At 47.6% G+C, this 17,227-nt stretch overlaps 6 protein-coding genes across 6 annotated transcripts; 3 read left to right on the top strand and 3 right to left on the bottom strand.

The window, feature by feature from the left end:
* Nucleotides 1–713: 713 nt before the first annotated feature.
* Nucleotides 714–3,217, bottom strand: EI90DRAFT_3124813 (Pyoverdine/dityrosine biosynthesis protein-domain-containing protein; the record flags this gene model as incomplete). Its single annotated transcript, XM_039063757.1, has 9 exons — nt 714–779; nt 842–985; nt 1,045–1,445; nt 1,500–1,561; nt 1,621–1,973; nt 2,030–2,155; nt 2,210–2,628; nt 2,717–2,802; nt 2,862–3,217. 9 exons carry the CDS (start codon nt 3,215–3,217, stop codon nt 714–716), a joined length of 2,013 nt encoding a protein of 670 aa, XP_038915244.1.
* Nucleotides 3,218–4,471: 1,254 nt separating this feature from the next.
* Nucleotides 4,472–7,067, top strand: EI90DRAFT_1257899 (FAD binding domain-containing protein). The gene is made up of 9 exons (XM_039051604.1): nt 4,472–4,671; nt 4,727–4,792; nt 4,849–4,974; nt 5,047–5,126; nt 5,185–5,352; nt 5,435–5,786; nt 5,840–5,915; nt 5,966–6,282; nt 6,342–7,067. The coding sequence occupies exons 1-9, from the start codon at nt 4,608–4,610 to the stop codon at nt 6,920–6,922; spliced, it is 1,830 nt and encodes a 609-aa protein (XP_038915243.1). The 5' UTR covers nt 4,472–4,607; the 3' UTR covers nt 6,923–7,067.
* A 447-nt stretch (nt 7,068–7,514) lies between these two features.
* EI90DRAFT_3145810 (PLC-like phosphodiesterase) lies at nt 7,515–9,138 on the top strand (the record flags this gene model as incomplete). Its single annotated transcript, XM_039065347.1, has 8 exons — nt 7,515–7,568; nt 7,751–7,801; nt 7,859–7,880; nt 8,008–8,222; nt 8,282–8,441; nt 8,559–8,825; nt 8,888–8,942; nt 9,003–9,138. 8 exons carry the CDS (start codon nt 7,515–7,517, stop codon nt 9,136–9,138), a joined length of 960 nt encoding a protein of 319 aa, XP_038915242.1.
* A 2,599-nt stretch (nt 9,139–11,737) lies between these two features.
* On the top strand, nt 11,738–12,694 carry EI90DRAFT_1257566 (uncharacterized protein). The gene has a single exon (XM_039051603.1). It carries the CDS (start codon nt 12,119–12,121, stop codon nt 12,611–12,613), a length of 495 nt encoding a protein of 164 aa, XP_038915241.1. The 5' UTR covers nt 11,738–12,118; the 3' UTR covers nt 12,614–12,694.
* A 231-nt stretch (nt 12,695–12,925) lies between these two features.
* On the bottom strand, nt 12,926–14,056 carry EI90DRAFT_3124810 (uncharacterized protein; the record flags this gene model as incomplete). The annotated part of the gene is made up of 1 exon (XM_039063756.1): nt 12,926–14,056. The coding sequence occupies one exon, from the start codon at nt 14,054–14,056 to the stop codon at nt 12,926–12,928; it is 1,131 nt and encodes a 376-aa protein (XP_038915240.1).
* Nucleotides 14,057–15,914: 1,858 nt separating this feature from the next.
* EI90DRAFT_3206121 (uncharacterized protein) lies at nt 15,915–17,227 on the bottom strand (the record flags this gene model as incomplete). Its single annotated transcript, XM_039066432.1, has 3 exons — nt 15,915–15,968; nt 15,995–16,580; nt 16,641–17,227. The coding sequence occupies 3 exons, from the start codon at nt 17,225–17,227 to the stop codon at nt 15,915–15,917; spliced, it is 1,227 nt and encodes a 408-aa protein (XP_038915239.1).

Raw genomic sequence — 17,227 nt, 5'->3', positions numbered from 1 at the left:
ATTTTCACAGTTACTAGGCACCTGTGTAAGCGCTGGGCATAGAAGAGCCTGGAATGTTATTCAGGAGTATAAATATGGGTGCTTTGGCACCGTATGTTCTTTAGTTAGTTACAGTTTCTCTTCTCATTTCTATATTACATCTGGGTTGCGAGTGAACTGCTAAAGCGGGTTGCCATATATGGAACTCCAGATTTACAACACCTCTATTGGAAGGCAAACCAATGCTGAGCGTTTAGCTCTGTGCCTGTTCTGATGTATGAAAAAAACATGACACCGGTGGGTTGCCACTTGCTGGTACCAATCTCTCTTCAGGCTAACTCCCTGCTGTGCTTGGTACTTGATCCGGCCCTACTGAGAGGCACCATCACTGCTTGTTGATGCGTTCTCCAGTGTCCACAAGAGGACACAGTTCGTTGCTAGTTCGTTACCCCATGATGTTGCTTACAGAGTCGCAAGCATTGCTCAGCTAGATGAAATTCAGGGTTATCGCAAAGGACTGAGTAGAAGTCCAGGTAGAGATAGAATCAGAATGAAGTGAGCAAACGATTAGGGTTCAATATCTTCAGCTAACTCCGTTTCCCGAAAGATACATGTACCACGTGATTCCGGGACAAACCAAATTCAATTCACCTGGGGGTTACATACAGCAATGGAAAACACAATCTATTGCTCGTAGGGTGGTAAATTTCCATTTGGGTCTAGGAAGTTAACAATTAATTAACATGGATTCTCCATAGCTCTCGCTTGCCAGGCTTGAAAGCAGTGCGAGCGTGTATCAGCTGTGAAGGAAGAGAAGATGGTCAGTCCCCACCAGCATCAGGACAAACCATCCCTTCCGCACCTCAACATTGTCAGCAATTAGAAAATCGCCTCGCTCCCACGTATGCTCGTAGCAATATCGGCGGTCATATAACAGCTCAGTGACACGGTTGCTAATTTCCGTGGAGCGCTCGGGTGATACACCAATGATGTTCACAGCCGCCAGCTTGAAGGCAGTGATCTCTTGGGGCCTGCGGAAAGGCAACATGAAGGGAATCAACAAACTGCGAGGTGAAGAGTGACGCTAATAAGATATACTCGCCATGGTTCATGCCACGACAAGACCTGATGACCCGTCAAGGGGTTTTTCTGCAGCAATGGCACCTTGATCTCGTCTCCACCATAATTCTTATTGGGAGGCGTAAATATGGTCCACATACGGCTCTTCACATCAGCTGCATATGGTGAGTGGGAAAGTGATTCGGCAAAGATGTTCGCCGTATTAGCGAACAGGGTGCGGCCACCAATATCCAAGGGTGAGTCCTTGGCCCCAGTGTATGATAGGGGTGCCTCGAGACATTGGAACATTTGGAAGGTTGGAGGATCCGGAACAACAGTTCCATCAGCAAGCCGCTTCGTCTTGAAAATGCCGTCAAAATGCATTGGCATCGCCTCCGATGTGAGAACTAGAAATGATCATTATGCATTGTCCCTCAAAAGCGAAGATCACACGATGATACCGTTGTTCAAATCGAAATTAGGATTTTCCTTCACTTCGAGAACTTCGCCAAAAACCCAGGGCCTTGAAAAAAATTGAGATATAACTCAGCAGCCAAGATAAGCAAAACGAGAACGACTCACGCTATCTCCCCCATCTCCCTCGCTTTCACAGTGTAGTCGGTTTTATCAACGCCCTCAAAACCCTTGAATATCAAAAGTGAATGCTTCCCTGTAAGCCTCCTGACTTTGGCCATGGGGACGTCTTTCCATCGCCACTTCTTTCCATCAACTTCAGTCGCAATGACCTTCATCCCAAATGGATGCAGCTTTTCGAAAGAAATATTCGAACTCCCCCAGTCCATGTCATCGTCAATCTCACGGAAATGATAGGGGCGACCATGCCGGTAGATAAGAGCACACTTTGAAGTATCGACTGTGTGCCGATGCGCAATAGTGATGGAGCCATCTGCGTTTTCGACCACAACATTGTGCCACTACAAGGTATGAGGTGAGCGCGCACGCGGACAGAAGGTGGAACATAATGATTTACCGGAGTGCAAACGAGATCAACATTCGGGAAAACTTTGAGGGCGAACTTAGGACCAGCATTTTGGTGAGGATGAATGCTGAGTCGAACGGCATCGGGGAAAGCCTTCGCAACAATAGCGGAAAACAGCTGTGTTATGTAGAATCAGAAAGGCGGCACAAACACATAAGCAATGCGACTTACGGCGCCATTCCGCATCATTGCCTTAGCGATGGCACTGATTGCACACTCCTGCCCTCGCTTAGAGAGGGTCTTTTTGCAGTCAGCCTTATCGCAATGCAAATGAACCCCACTCAAATCCGCCTTCAGAAATTTTAAGTATCCTCGATAGGTCCTTAACGCGCCTTCATCATTGCTAATCTGTTTCTGGACGTCATAACTGCCGATTTCGGTTGCGAGGAAAGCCTCGCGGGTTGCGCGAGAAGAGAGGACGTACTCCTCCTCGGGAATGTCATGGCGAGAATATGTAGTTGCATTGAAACCCTCTTGAAGTAGATCGCGCACACGGACGAAGGAGATGTGCGTGAGAGCAAGAGAAGAGACAAGCGAACGTAGCGCAGCATTATATTGATAGACAGTCGTTTCTGGGACCCTTAGGAGTTCTGCAGAACGGGGAAATGCAGATGGGTACCCTCAGCAAAGGTCCACAAATCCACAAGAACCCGAAGTGTGGAAGAACATCTTACGCACCTCCATATACAATGCCGTCCGATACGATGTGGAGCTGTGCACCAGGTGGATATAGATCTTCAAGCGATCGGCAAAGGTCTTCCAATCTGGAGGCTCCAAATTAGCCAAACGGGCACTCAGAGCTTATTGAATAAATGCTACTCACCTGCGGAGAACGATCTCTTCTGCCATATCAGGAAGAGTACCAAGGACTTTATCCTTGCTGGGGCTTTTGAATGGAAACGCAGGCAAGGCCAGCTGAATCTGAATGTTACGATCCACATGCCAACGGACTCGTTCCGTAAGAAACGCTCGCCCAGAAGTTTCGAACAGATCATCCTTGCTGAAGAGCATGTAATCAACAATTCTAGCGACAAGTGCATCCACAAGTTGGGGAGTGGTTTGAGGACGGGGTGCGGAGGGAGCTAAGAGTTTCTTAGAAACTTGAGCTGCAAGTGGGATGCTTGGTTTGGGTGGAACATTGAGGGTAGCCGAGTGGGATGTAACGGTGGATGGAATCATTGGGGAATATCCTATAGTGCCCCAAATCCAATCCCTTCGACGAGGGATATATACTAGTCAGGAAATAATACTTTTCCGTTTGGCACTTGAGCGGACCATCTCATCAGGGAGAGCCGCTTTGATACATGTTCGTCTCATTGTATGATCCATTTAGCTCGTAAGGAAACGGGGCCAAACATGATTCGGGATTTGACTGGAACATGGAGATGAAGCCAGACGTTGACTACTTAATTTGGAAAAGTGACGGTAACACCGTTTATCACGGCGACGACCTGCTCTCCCACCTTTTTCGATTGAAGTGCAATTGGTTTATTTCCATCCAATGGACGCCGATAGCTCTCCTATTATAACAAACGCCAGACGCTTGGTCAAGAGGGATACATATTCACTCTAGCCGTGGCTTGGACAAACGTTAAAATTCCTGGGTTATCATGTTTTGTGTCCTCATTCATCACAGAGGCAGAGGGAACCGGAGCAAAGTGTCATTATCCGAAAGGGAGCCAGCTGGTGCAATCGCAATATGGATTACTTAGCCCATTGTATGGGCATCAGCTGTTTTGTGTGGCGTGGCAGTGCGCTGGCAGAGTCAAGATTGGAGGATAGGGTCAGAGTACATGAATAGCAAAGGGGGCAACCGGGGCAGGAGCCTGTAACCTGAATAGTGGAGGGCCTTCAGTGCTTGGGATCACTTTCCAAAAGAGTGAGCGTGAATTTGACACTCGGTCGGAGTTGGCCGAACTGAATGGGTGCGGAGCTTCTTTTCGACATCTCAAGCAAAATGAATATGATGTGTTGTGAGTTCTTCGCTGTAAAGTCGATCCCGCCCCCGCTAGGCGCGTCCGTCCTAGGCAGGTGACCAGCCTCTCTTTAGGCGCGTCCGTCCATCAAGGACGAGAACCATGCTCATGTATAGCATATGAATTTGCTTCTTGCCAATCCATTACTGCTTCATGCCCAAGCGCTCCCACTCGGCATCTGGCTGCCCGCGACGTCACACACACTCGGAGTGACCAAACGGCTGATTTCCCGTCGCACTCCATGTCCTTCGCACCTAACCATCAGTGTACGGACTCAAGCGCTCGTTCTACTCACAGTTCACTATCCAACTGCATCCTGACTGCATGCGCAATGGTCCGTGCTTTCCGAAAGCCCCTCACTGCTATCATGAATCATCAGGGTTATTCATAATAATCCGAAGACCCGCTCCGGCTGGATCTCGAGCTCCTGTCATTAGGACTCATACTCTTCCGAATCATTAAGTGTCCTTTCAGTGCATGTCGATAGCTCAGCTTTCAGCATCGTCCAAGGATTGAATTTCTCGTACAATTTATCGTGAACATTCAGAGTTATAAGACATGAGCTCGGATGCTCGAGGGCCCGGACGAGAAGGATGATTGACCTTAACCGCCATTCACGGACTACCGTTATTGAGGTAGATGTTCTTGTTATTGGAGGTTTGTATTGCTATCCCTCTGACCGGTTCAAGGAGTAACGTCTTTTTCCCTCAAGCTGGCCCCGTTGGCCTGGCATCTGCTCTCCTTGCTCACAAGGTTGGCTTGGCTTGCGTAATAGTCGGTGAGCGCAACTATCTCAATACCGTTTCGCTAATAATCATCCGCAACAACACACAGACAAGTCTGATGGCCCTCTCAAATTGGGTCGAGCGGATGCTATGAATGCTCGGACTTTGCAACTACTTGAACTGCTTGGTTATAGCATATTCGAGGAATTGCACGCCAAGGGTCTCCACTGTAGCAGTAGGTTGTCCTGCCGGTTAGCTTGCCGTATGTCGATCCTCAATTCCCTCTATTGCCTTGTTGTGTAATCAGCGAGCTCCACGTGGAAGAATGGCGAATTTACTTCTAGGCAGAATGCATGGTGGAAAGCGCTTCGAGGGTCTGAGCACAAAGTGAGCTGCCTGTATTTGATGTTTCGTCTAATTCAAATTCAGACTTGGGCCATTTTAGCACTTTCTCATGCTTGGTCAACCTTACCTCGAGGAAATTCTTGACAGGAATCTCACAGCAGTTGGGAGACCCGTTGAGCGTGGCGTCACCGTGCTTGAAGTGGGGCTTGATGACGGTCCAAGCGCTCGACTAACATGGGCCAAACTTCTGTCAAAAACAGGAATAGAGGTCGGTGGCAGCAGCTCCATGCGTTCCGGTTTATAATTTCATTTACATGGCCGCTCGCATTGCGCCGAATCTACACCAACAGTCCTTGGTACGAGCAAAGTATCTCATCGGAGCAGATGGATCCCATTCCCTGGTTCGCAAGTCTTTCCCTGAGCATTTTATCTTCGAGCCTATCGGTGATGACACCGAGATGACGTGGGCCGTTCTCGATGGCGAAGTCGATACAACGTTCCCTCGTGAATCAGAAATTATCAACTTCCAAGTGGATACAAGCGACGTAGCGAGAATACCTCGCGAGGGCAAGATTGATAGGTACTATGTGCGAATGGATCGCAAGGTGTTTGAAGTCGAGGAGGCAATCGAGAAGATCCGGAGAGCCGTGGCGCCTCATCCTTTCAAGTTCGTGGATCTGGAGTGGAACAGTCAGTTCACTGGTGAGTTACAGTAAATATATTTCGGAGGCTGTACACTGAGCGCTCGCTTCCAGTTCGCGAGCGCCTAGCGTCGAAGTTCTCGATCCGCCAAAGGGTCTTTCTCGCTGGCGATGCATGTCACGTCCATTCGTGGGTCACGGATTGCTTCTTTCTCCGTTGAACTCATTCCGTTCCTGCAGTGTTAATGGTGGTCAGGGACTTAATACTGGTCTTTCCGACGCGTTCAATCTCATATGGAAAATCAATTTGCATGCGAAGCGTGCCGGTTCCGAAAATGTTCTCAAGTCTTACGAGAATGAACGCCGACCCGTTGCCAAAACTGTGATTGAGACCGCCGGAGCTCTCGTGAGGGCCACCAAATATTCGCAACAGAGACAGCTGGTTATTGGGGCCCAACGTGATGTCACACCCGACGAAGAACAGCTGCCGGGCCAGTCATGGGATCATTCAAACTACTACGTTGGACTTGTCAAACTAAATTCGAGATTCATCACAGGTTTGCAATGAGTCCATGGAACTAAATTGATAAACCCTGTTGCTTACTTTTTATCACAGGGATGGGGATTTCCTATGCAGACCAGACCGCTGCCCTGGCATCCAGCGCATTCATCTCGCCAGAGTATGGTGCCCCTCTGGTTGGCTACCGCGGATTCGACTTCCACCTTACGCCACTCACTGTTGACAGCAAGCCAACGAGATTGTATACTGAATTAGATTACGACGGGAGATTTGATATCCTTGTGTTCTTCCCTTCATCCGAAATTGTTGGCGCGACGCGCATTATTTCATCCCTGATGGAGGTGATTCCGGGACCGCTCAAGCCCATAGTGAGGATACGCATCATACATTCCTCATCACCTTCCATCCCTCAACGCCCATTCGATACCGCCGCCACCGGGGCAGATTCATTGCCAATCGTCCATTATGTCGATACGCCAATACCTGACTCCAAGATAGGCGCAGTGTCCGGACGGGCGCTTTATGCTGACGCGATGGGGCTAGACGAGATAGGTGCCGAAGGTAAAGAGGGGTTGGTCGTCATTCTTCGGCCTGATTCGTATGTTGGGTTTGCCGAGGCTGTGGGCACAACCGCGTGGTCGTTTGAGGGGGTAAGCGGGTATTTTGCCGGGCTATAAAGCGGGGTTCCGGACAAAAGGCTTGAGCACTGTGAACGGGCCTGGAATCTTTGACGGTCATTGCAACGTAAATATTTTGGTAATTTAATCAATTTAATTAGACGCTGCGCCAGATCACGAGGATGGCCGTAATAGGCCTCTATACTAATAGAGGCTGGTAACCTGCCTAATGGCTGCCATGTGTTTCACAACCTTGCCCGACAACTTGCGCAAGCCCTCGCTTGCAATCTTCACTCGTAAGGGGGCGCTTAGGTCCATTGCTGTGCAAAACTAGTGGAATTTATATTCCTCGGGCGACTCCCGCATGTGCTTGTTGCCGCCCCATATATTCACAAGCCGCCCTTGCGCCAAAGCATCATCAATCATCGATGGACACAATGTATTCGGCCAACTCCAGTATGTATATATAAAGCCGATCATCCACCTTCAGTTTATGATGACTACATAAATGATTTCTTTGGCACGCACCCATTTTCCTTATATTCCTCTCACTCCTAGCCTTTTTCTCCCCCTTCTCACTTTCCAGAATCTCTTTCTCCATTATTATCTTCCTCGTCGTGCATCAGCATTCACACCCCATCGAAACGTAAACATGGTCGTCGCACAGCCCAAACTTCCACTCTGCTGGGGCCATAGAGGCGCGAGCGTACGTGTTCCTCGCCTTTTAACTTTTCCTTCACCGTTAAAGGGTTTTTGCTAACTGCTGGTGGCATTCTTTTTACTTCCTGCTACGCGTCGCAATTCGTTCAAATTGTGTCTCTGATGTCCTTCACATCACTCACTGTAACCGCCAAATCCCGACGTCATCTCCGTTTTCGTACGATAAAGGCCGATTTCCCCGAGAATACTCTGGCATCGTTCGAATCTGCTGCCCGAGCGGTATGCTCGATATATTCTCTTCCTCCTCTCTTTCTCAACAGATCCTACGCATACTAGGGCGCGGACGGCATTGAGACTGGTGCGTATCTGAAACATTGCCTTGAGAATTTTTTCTTACACCCGGCCCTAACTACCCGCTTGTTCCGTCTTGCCATTCCGGTGTGAACCGGCTCCCTCTCCCTTGTGGTTGTCTCAAACAACAACAGACGTGCACATCACATCAGATGATTACCTCCTGATGTTCCACGACCCTGAGCTTGGGAGAACGACTCAAGGAGGAAAAGGAAGTATCAATGCGCAACCTTACAAGGGAAACATTGAGTTTCTGAAAACGAACAAGTTGCCCGAACAGCAACTTCCAACCTTTGACGAAACTATCGAGTGGCTTGTCAAGCCCGAAAACCGGCACATTACTTTGCATGTGAGTTTTTCTTCTTAGGAAAAATGATTATTTGGGCGTTCAACTACATTTTTTTTTAGCTTGATCTCAAAGCCAATAATCCGCCAGAGAGGCTTTTCACTCTCATGCGCAAGACTTTCTCCCGTTATGTCGACTGGGAACACAATATCGGCCCACGCATCGTCCTTGGTATTTGGCATCCCGCTTTCATGCAACATGCAGTCAGAAACCTTCCACAGCGTACGTACCAAAATTGGAACATTCAATTGTAGAATTCCGCCCACGTGCTCATGCTGACCTTGGTCCTTCCTTCTCACACTCACATCGAACCCTTGGAAAACTTATTCGCAAAACCAGTGAAGCGATGCTACATCGGAATAGAGATTACCCTCGCGTCGAACCCTACCTTCTGGGATAACTGCCACGCATTTTCGATCGCATATCCAATTCTTGCTACGTCCACCGGTCAATCCTTCCTTAGACAGTGCAAGGATGCGAAGAAAGAAGTTTATACTTGGACGTTGAATCGACAGGAGGAGTGGGTTGAGAGTGCAGGGTGGGGTGTGAATGTTGTCATGACGGACAAGCCCATCGAGTATTTGGCGTTTAGGAAAGAAATGGAAGGTTTGTGCCTGTCGTCGGGCTTTCCCCGTGGGATTTTTTGGGCTAACAGAGGTCGGATTTAGAATCGAACCATACATTGCAACCTATCGATCCTTGGTTCGCCTGGAAAAACTGGACGTACGTCCCTTCTGTTCCTTTTCTCATGTTTCTCAGAACCTGAACGAGTGCGGGTACTAGATATTACACCTTTGCCCATTACGTTTACCGTTTAATAAAATGGAGGACACTCGAGCGTCTTGGAGGACCACTCAAGCCCTATCTCAGTAACAGCATTACTCCACCACGCAGAACTTTAATTTCGAAGCAGGAGTGAAGAGTTTTTGCCCGTTTTCCCTCATTTAGTGGCGTAACGAACCCCTCCTACTTTGCTTCGTTGGTAGAAGGGAAGTTAATAGAAAAAAAAGACGTTCAAGTCGTTTCTCATTGTGTAGAACAAATCATTTTCCCTCTGACTTCTGCTTTCCAACTCTCTTCCTGATGTTCATGTTTTCTTTTGCCTGTGGATTACCGTTACCAAATGCCTACACGGCAACAACGTAACGATAACCTCGATCCGAAACCTCCGAGCTTCGAACGTCAACAAACCATAACCCGTAACTCTCTTCTCGGCCCTCACATAACTCTCGCACGAATTTTCCACGATCGTTCTTCCCCCTCGGCCGAACGTTTTCGTTGGAATTTCTCCGTTTTTCTCCCTCGTGTTACTCCCATACGTAGTAATACCCTTGTTTCGTTATAGTACTAGGGTGTTTATTTCGTTGGGTCTGACCAACAAGGATCGTGGGATTAATCGCTCGCGCGTTGTACACGGAGATTGGATGTTACAAGTGGCTCGCGTGCGGCATTCGCAATGGTGCTGGTATTGTTGCTGATGCCGTGCGTTGACAACGAGGTTCTGCATCATGATGCTTGTGTGACGTCCGCGCGACAGGATGCGCCACGCATCGCGGACGCGGACGCGAACACAGGTGCCCTCACACCGCTTCCCCGTTCAAAACGTTTTCCTGTTCCGGTCTGTCAGTTACATGCATGATGGAGTAGAGCGTAGGGGGCCCTGGGACGTTTTTTCTCTGTGTTGAAACTTGACACTTAAACCAGTTTAGTACAGCAGGTTCTCTAATTGGTTTGAATTCGATTCTGGATGGACCGATAGATCAGATGGATGGTTAGATTGTTTTGGGGCAGCACTGGTAGCTTACACCTACTTTTAATTTGTTTATAGACTTGTTGTAATCTACGTATATACCCACCCTTAAAATCTAATCAGAAGATGCCCCGCCCTTCCTTAATCGTTTCCGGCTATCGATACATGTTGTGGATGCAAAGTAATAATCAAGTCGGAAGACATCGTTACCACTTCATTAATTCCGCTCAAAGTCAGGTCAGGGATCTATAGTAGACCATATTTGATGTGATCATGCTAGAGTGTTCGGAACGTGAATAGCAAGTAGTGCGGGGAAACTGGGAAAGCCCCGTGAACTTGACAAGGGTTTGAGTATAATGGAAATTGCACATGATGCTGTAGCGTGAGGACGTTCAGGATTCAGGGAACTAACTCGTGATGCTTGGATATTGCACTTAGCATGTTTGTGACGCAACTGGGGTCGCGGGTGGGGAATGGTTAATCGTCACGCGAGCAACCCTTAATTCTACCATGCTGTGATTAGTACTGGTGCTGCGCAGCATATCTCAGCTGATGTCCCCGGGGCCGCCGCGTGCGGAAGGGAAGTGATAAACCATAATAGGGTGAACAAAGGGTGTAAGGGCCAAGCTAGGGTCATGATGACTTTGACAGCTGACTGGCTCTAGAAGCCTAGCTTGGTATAGGGGAGCGTTGTAGGAATGATAGAGTCAATGGTGTGTCAGGTCGTGCGCACGTTCTTTCATCTCGTGAAAACTGCCAAAAGTAACAAGGGGGAATCCGCGCCGCGTTGTGACATCACTCGTTATTTTATACAGTTATGACGTTGGTTGCGAAGGGTTAATCAGCGGCGCTAATCTTTGTAAGCATAGACATCGTGTTGGTTTTTTGGAGCTAGTGCTTTGCATCATATCCTTGCGCCACCCCCGCAACGAACTCCTGTTTGCTTCCGGTGGCACCCGATCATCTCAACTTGCTCAGCCAGGGGTGAGGCCCTATAGGGTACCGATTTCGCGTTGCTAAGCCTACCTAAGAGGTGGTTTTTACCAAGGGGCCCCCATGAAACACCACATAGGGCAGCGGGGCCCCAAGATCAATGTGGGGGCCCCTTGGTAAAAACCACCTCTTTGGCGGGCTTAGCAACGCAAAATAGGCGCCCTGAAAAGACAGTGAATCAATTAACATGTAAATAAGTAGCGTAAATGTAATTGAAGAATGAAAGGAGTTGAACAGAGTGAACAGATTAACACTGTGGGAAGTCCCCCCATCAGATCGTACTGGGTTGCACCATCACCTAATCGAAAATGCCGGGAGTCCCTATCAGCTTTTTGGAAATGCTCAGTCGTGTGTAGTACCGGGGCTACCTAGCATCTGTATTCCGACTTACATATTGATACCAAAAGAAACTTAGAGCGTTCCAATCCCTAATTCTCATCATCGCTGAGTTCCACATCCTCCCTTTTCAGCATTATCCAGTGCCGGAAGTTCCCCGTCAGATTGTACTGGGTTTTACCATCATTAAAATACTTATCACTTTCTTCGAAATGCTGCAGCTGCTCAGTCAAGTGGAGTACCAGGGCTACCGTAGGCATGTGATGGTTGAGCGAGGAGACCATTGGGAAGAGTCGAAGCGCGGGGCGCTAATGTCGGTTTTGGGTTCCTTGAGCAATGTATGTCTCAACTCCGCCCTGAGAACTATTGGCAATAAATTCTGCAAAAGTACGCCAGCATTGCATGCAATCTGCCTGTTTCTATCGGTCCGGGAGTTGCCATTTGCTTGGGAACTTCGTCTCACCCGTCATCTCTCTTATCTCTGTGTTCCTACACACATTGAATCGACGCTGGATATCCATAATATGCGCAGCCACGTTTTTCTTGGCTGTTTTCTGCATCATAATACGTGCTTCAATGCTCTCTATTGCCACTCCAGGTTGAGCGATCTTGTGCAATTGGCTCATCCGATCTTGGCGACCAAGCCTGCATTGCACCCTTTGGTGGGACCCATATCTGTGTCTGCTACTTGGTTTCTCCCATTATTGAGTCCGACACTGTGGGCCCATGCTCTGTTGCGTGCATGCCAGTGCTTCCATGCCAATAGTCGCTGGTGACCCCCTTGCAATTGAACGCGTTCTCACGCGTTCTTCACTCATTGATGCCAATATTTTGGGCCAACCGACATGAAAGGATGCAAACCAGATGTGTTATCATGGCGTTGCCCAATGCGCTGTTGCAAAGCCCGCGCTGGTGCCTGACCAAAAAGTGTGCCTACCACTATGCTCTTAACTTTTCTCCCCCTCCCATTTCCTTCTACTCGGTGAGGTACAGGGAGTTCTGGAACCCCGTGGGCCGGGTTTCACGGATGAGCAAACTATGTGTTCCCTGCCATTCACCTCATCATTTGCTTTGCGATCTACCCGCCACATTTACCCCACTGATTATTATATCTTTGAAACCGACTTGCTCTTGGGACCTACACCAGCCCCACAGACTCATCTCTGCAAGGGTGGCTTTCTCCTGTGTTCAAGCGCGGGGTTTATCCCGCACCCTCAGTATAGCCTTGGGGCACTATTTCTCCGACACACGCAATGACAAGCACCAGTTATGCATGTATTACTATATAGTACAATGCCAAATGAATATATTATGATTCACTATTAAAACAAGCGGGGTTACCTATCAATAACTTCCAGGGCACCCCGTCAGTATGACCCCGTCAGACTGCGCATATCTGATAGGAGGCCCCGGCATTGGAAATCTGATAGTTGGCCCCGTCAAATAGTAATGGGGCTACCTAGCCGCACTGGTACCGGGGCAACCCTACACCATCTGCCAGGGTTACTTCCCACTGTGTTAATCAGGTAACGTAAAAAGTGAGTAGAAAGTAAAGGAATAGGGCGAGTAAAGAAATGAGCAGCCAAACAACAGAACAAATGAGGAGGCAAAGGGACATCTCTATGCCCTAAGACCAAGTGAAGTCCCCCGGACCATCAAAACTCATGTCTATAGTTTGGTGGTGAGTCAAGGTTGGAATACCAGTCCCGAAGGTCAGCGTATTTAAAAGCGGCAAGTCAAACATGCTGGATGAAGAGTGAGATAGCGGCAGCGGCTCCGCTGGCAGCACGAAAGGTGGTACATTGGCCATCGGGTCCAGAGTCCCAGATGTCGATCCTGTCACAGTCGAAGGCAGAAAGTGAGAGGGAGACACATTCAGTGTTGCCGGCAGGGAGCATGGATTTTGAACAGCCATAATGGATGTAGTCAGCTGAATATCAGCCAAACCGGGTGCTTCATTCATTGAAAGAAGACCAGAGACATCACGTATGGTCAACAACACATGACCCTGATGACCCCCAGCCCCTTGATTGTCTCGAAGCAAGACAATGTCCTTGTAGTCCTTACTGTTTGGAATGCAAGCTCCATCCTCAGCACTCCAAGGAACGACATCCACCAGCTTCAGGGAAGGATTCTTCCCATACTCTGCATACCTTTCAGCTGGAGCTTCTCCACCAACAGCATCATAGAGGATGCGCCACTGCTCGACTTTCGCATAGTCACCACCCTCGTGAATGAGATCAAGGAAGATATTCGGGGGACAGTTATGGATAGCCACCTTCTGCTTGATGAGCATAAGTGGGAGGGTCTTCCAAGGAATCAAGTCAAGCGGTGGAGAAAAGCACCCCTTGAACGTCTGACCAAATGCTTGGCGAGCATGGTCGCGAGTTGAAGTCTCCATTTTCCGCTTTTGCTTCCAAAGCTCTTGCTTCTCTCTCATGACTGCATCTCCTTGACCCCGATGGGTGAGAACATATGAATAGAAATCACTTTCCAGCTGCTTCAGCTTGCAATGGTCATGAAGGAAGTTTTGCACGATGGAGTCATTGAAAAGGATGATATTCCTTCCATGTGCAGCAACATTTGACGGTTCTCCAGACACCATACCCACAAAACAAAAAATGCCTGCATGTTGAGCGAGGTCAATGGTGCCCCTGAGTTCTCCCTCAAGCCGTTTCATGGCAACTGCTTGATTGTTATCAACAAGAGCCATGTCTTTGATCGCCTCTTGCTTCTCCGTGTTGAACTGTGCCGCCATCTTCTTGCAGTGATCCTTCCAGTCCTCCGAGCCTTCACCGCTGTAGGAGAAATAATATTCAAAGAATAAAACAATGATCTATCAGAATAGTCAACGAACAGGTGACAAGTTCAGACGTTTAACAGATCTCATGATCTTTATGAGACTGGACAGACATTAGATCATTATAAATTATCTACACCCATGTAGTATGAGATTTAATCTACTACAATCATGCCTAGAACTTGGCATAGGTGTAATATTCAAAGAATATATCCCTACAACAAGAAAATAGCACATAGACGGCAGAATAAGAAGGAACATTGGGAAAGAAATGTAAATATCTCGGGAACCAGTAAACTTTTGACTGTAATATTTTTACCATCTGAAAGGACTGTTTCTTAACTTTATCCACGGTTTTGTTTTATTCTAAAAGCTTCAAAACTGACGGAGATATCGCTCAAACGGCGAACCACCTTATAATTCATATATATTTATTTGCTAATTCTTACAAAAAGTAATGAGACTCAAGGGAAATATATTGGTGCCCGGAAGTCTGGCGGACCAAATACCATATGACAGAGTATTCCCCGGCGCGGGCGGACAGTTTTTGATCGCATCAGAAGAGGAGAAAATGCTAAAAAACCGGATCTTGTATATTTTCCCATGATTCATCAAAACTTTTTGATTTTAAGCTCAAATAAATCGGAACAAAGGAATGATTGATGATCTGGATCTCGGATCATAAGCATGAAGTGATTCAGAAGTCCGCGGATCAGTTAATTAATTGGGAAGGCTCTAGAACATTAGTAATGATGTGGCTTCACAAAAAAGGGGTCAATTAGAGAACAGTCTAGAAAGTTCCTTTATAGCCAAGTCATTTCTAAAGATAACCGTTCGTAATTAAGGCGGTGTAGAGCATAGCTTCAGCGCTACAAGATCCCGCTAAGATCGGCCCAAAAGACAAAGAAATGAATTACTTATTGCTGAGTCATGTCCTAAGTCCATTATTAAGCTTACACAGCCCAAGCCCCTATATCATTCTAGAACTATCTATAATACAAATGTAGCACATGTAACTAGTGCGAGGCGTGGGAGTAAAGAGGTCTCTGAAAAGCATAAAAGGCCGCCGCTTCTGCCCCCTCTCAAACCTCAGGTAGAAATAAAAGTTTAATTCTCCTCACCAGTGGTTGGTTCATTTGCTCCAAAAGATAAAAGCAAATATTAGTTGTTAGCTAATATAAAACTAACACATCGCTCTAAGCATGAGTTAGGGTCAGTTAGACACAGCTGAACAAAAGTGTCATAGTGAGAATTAGTGAGAATTTAGTGGAGGGACTTCTTAATTGAATAATCTCTCAGCAATACCTGGTTATCACACCACAGGAGAAAAGTGAGCGATCCTGAACCTGCTAGATAACTAGCATGCACTATAAGCGATAGAAAGAGCAGTTTGGTCACTCCTGTATTGAGTAACATTTATTGCGGAATTATTTTATTAGTAGTTTTCCTTCAGTAAATTATCAGGAAAATCATGTCCTACTGAAAAGTGGTATATCTAGGTGTAATATTGACTAGAAATCATAGTAAAGTCAATATAAAATTTTATCCGTAGATGATCTATACGTCAGGTGAGATCGTTGGGGGTGTTTATTGTTGTTTAGACAGTGAACAATCATATATTTGGCAACCAAAACATGGTCAGTACGCAAATCAGCACAAACTCTAATATCGTTATTGGACGTAGGAAACTGGTTACATAAGGTGATCCAGCTCTGCTCCTTCACCGCCATGCTCATCACAAAGTTCATTGAACATGGCTGACACCTTCATGGCAGAATAATCCCCCTCACAGTCCTGGGCGAAGTCGTGCTGGAACTTATTCCAAGCAATGGTGGTTTTCGAAGGTTGAAGACTCTCGCTGAGATTCATGCTGCACAGCAGAAATGCAGAAGAAACCCCCCATTCATCGCCCTTTTCCTCCAAATACTGTAGGAACTCTTTCTTCTTCAATGCCAACTCCTTGATCTTTCCCTTGCTCAACTTGCCACCTCTGTGCTTCTTCTTAGCCGGTTCCTTAACCAACATGTGACTGTCCTGTTCAGGTGAGATGCCCCTCTTTGGAGCAGTTGAACTGGTAGGTGCCACGTGGCTTGACTGGCTAGCAGGCCTGGAGCGTGGAGAGAGGTCATGAAATAGGATGTCTGTGGGGGCAGATGCTGGAAGGCTGGCAATGGGACTTTGCGATGGTGCCATGATACCGACATGCTGTTTCGCTGCATTGACTCTAGGCTTCACACCTCTCTTAGGAGCAGTGGGCATGGCAGTGTTTGCCGGGAGGACTGACACGAAGTGCAGGGAGAGATTATCAAGTAGAGGTTCCGCAGCATGGGCTTTAGATCTTGGAGGACTGGCATTGGGATGCTGCGAAGGTGCCATGATTTCGGAATGCCGTTCCACCGCACTGACTCCAGGTCTCACATCATGACTGGAATTTGCCATGGAAGTGCGAGAAGGGGATGCGGGGCGTGAAGATGATCCAACACTGCATTCAAACACGATTTCAATTATCAATGAGCTATATAGTAAGAATTGGAATACATACACGAAGTCAATGGCATGAATTATGTTATCCACCTTCCCCCCAAGCATGGCGTCCACAGTGTAGCCATTGCCTACTAGCCACTGGAGAATTTCTATAAAGCCATCGAGGCCGTGAGGACCAACTGAAATCTGATTCACCAACTTCTGAATAGCCCCCGGCCATCCCATAGCCCAAACTCCGAAGTGCTGGTCAAGCCATGGATTAATTTCCCCCTCCCATGCATCCGCAGGTGTTGCATATAATGATAAGGCATGCATGATCGACGTGATGCTGTATTGTCCAAAAACTGAACCTGGACTCCCTCCAGGGGTGGAGGATGGAAGTCGTTTCGCTGCATCATGAAGTTGAGATATATTCGCAAAGATCGGGGGAGTTACTGGGGTAATATTCGTGGAAGGACCTGGAACTGTCCTCGCTTCTACTGGGGCGGTTCTGGAGTCAGAGACGACTTGGGAGTGAGTGGGGTTACTCTTCTTCGGTGTGGAACCACTGAGGGCCCGATAATCAGGGATGGTCCGAGTACGGCCACTTTGTTCGCAAAGCATGGGTGCTTGTTTTGGTCGTTTTGGGGGACTGTCGGAGCTCAT

The sequence above is a fragment of the Cantharellus anzutake genome, assembly GCF_015039405.1.
Source record: "Cantharellus anzutake strain C23 chromosome Unknown EI90scaffold_29, whole genome shotgun sequence".
NCBI lineage: Eukaryota > Fungi > Basidiomycota > Agaricomycetes > Cantharellales > Hydnaceae > Cantharellus > Cantharellus anzutake.
This window is presented reverse-complemented; position numbering and strand designations above follow the sequence as displayed.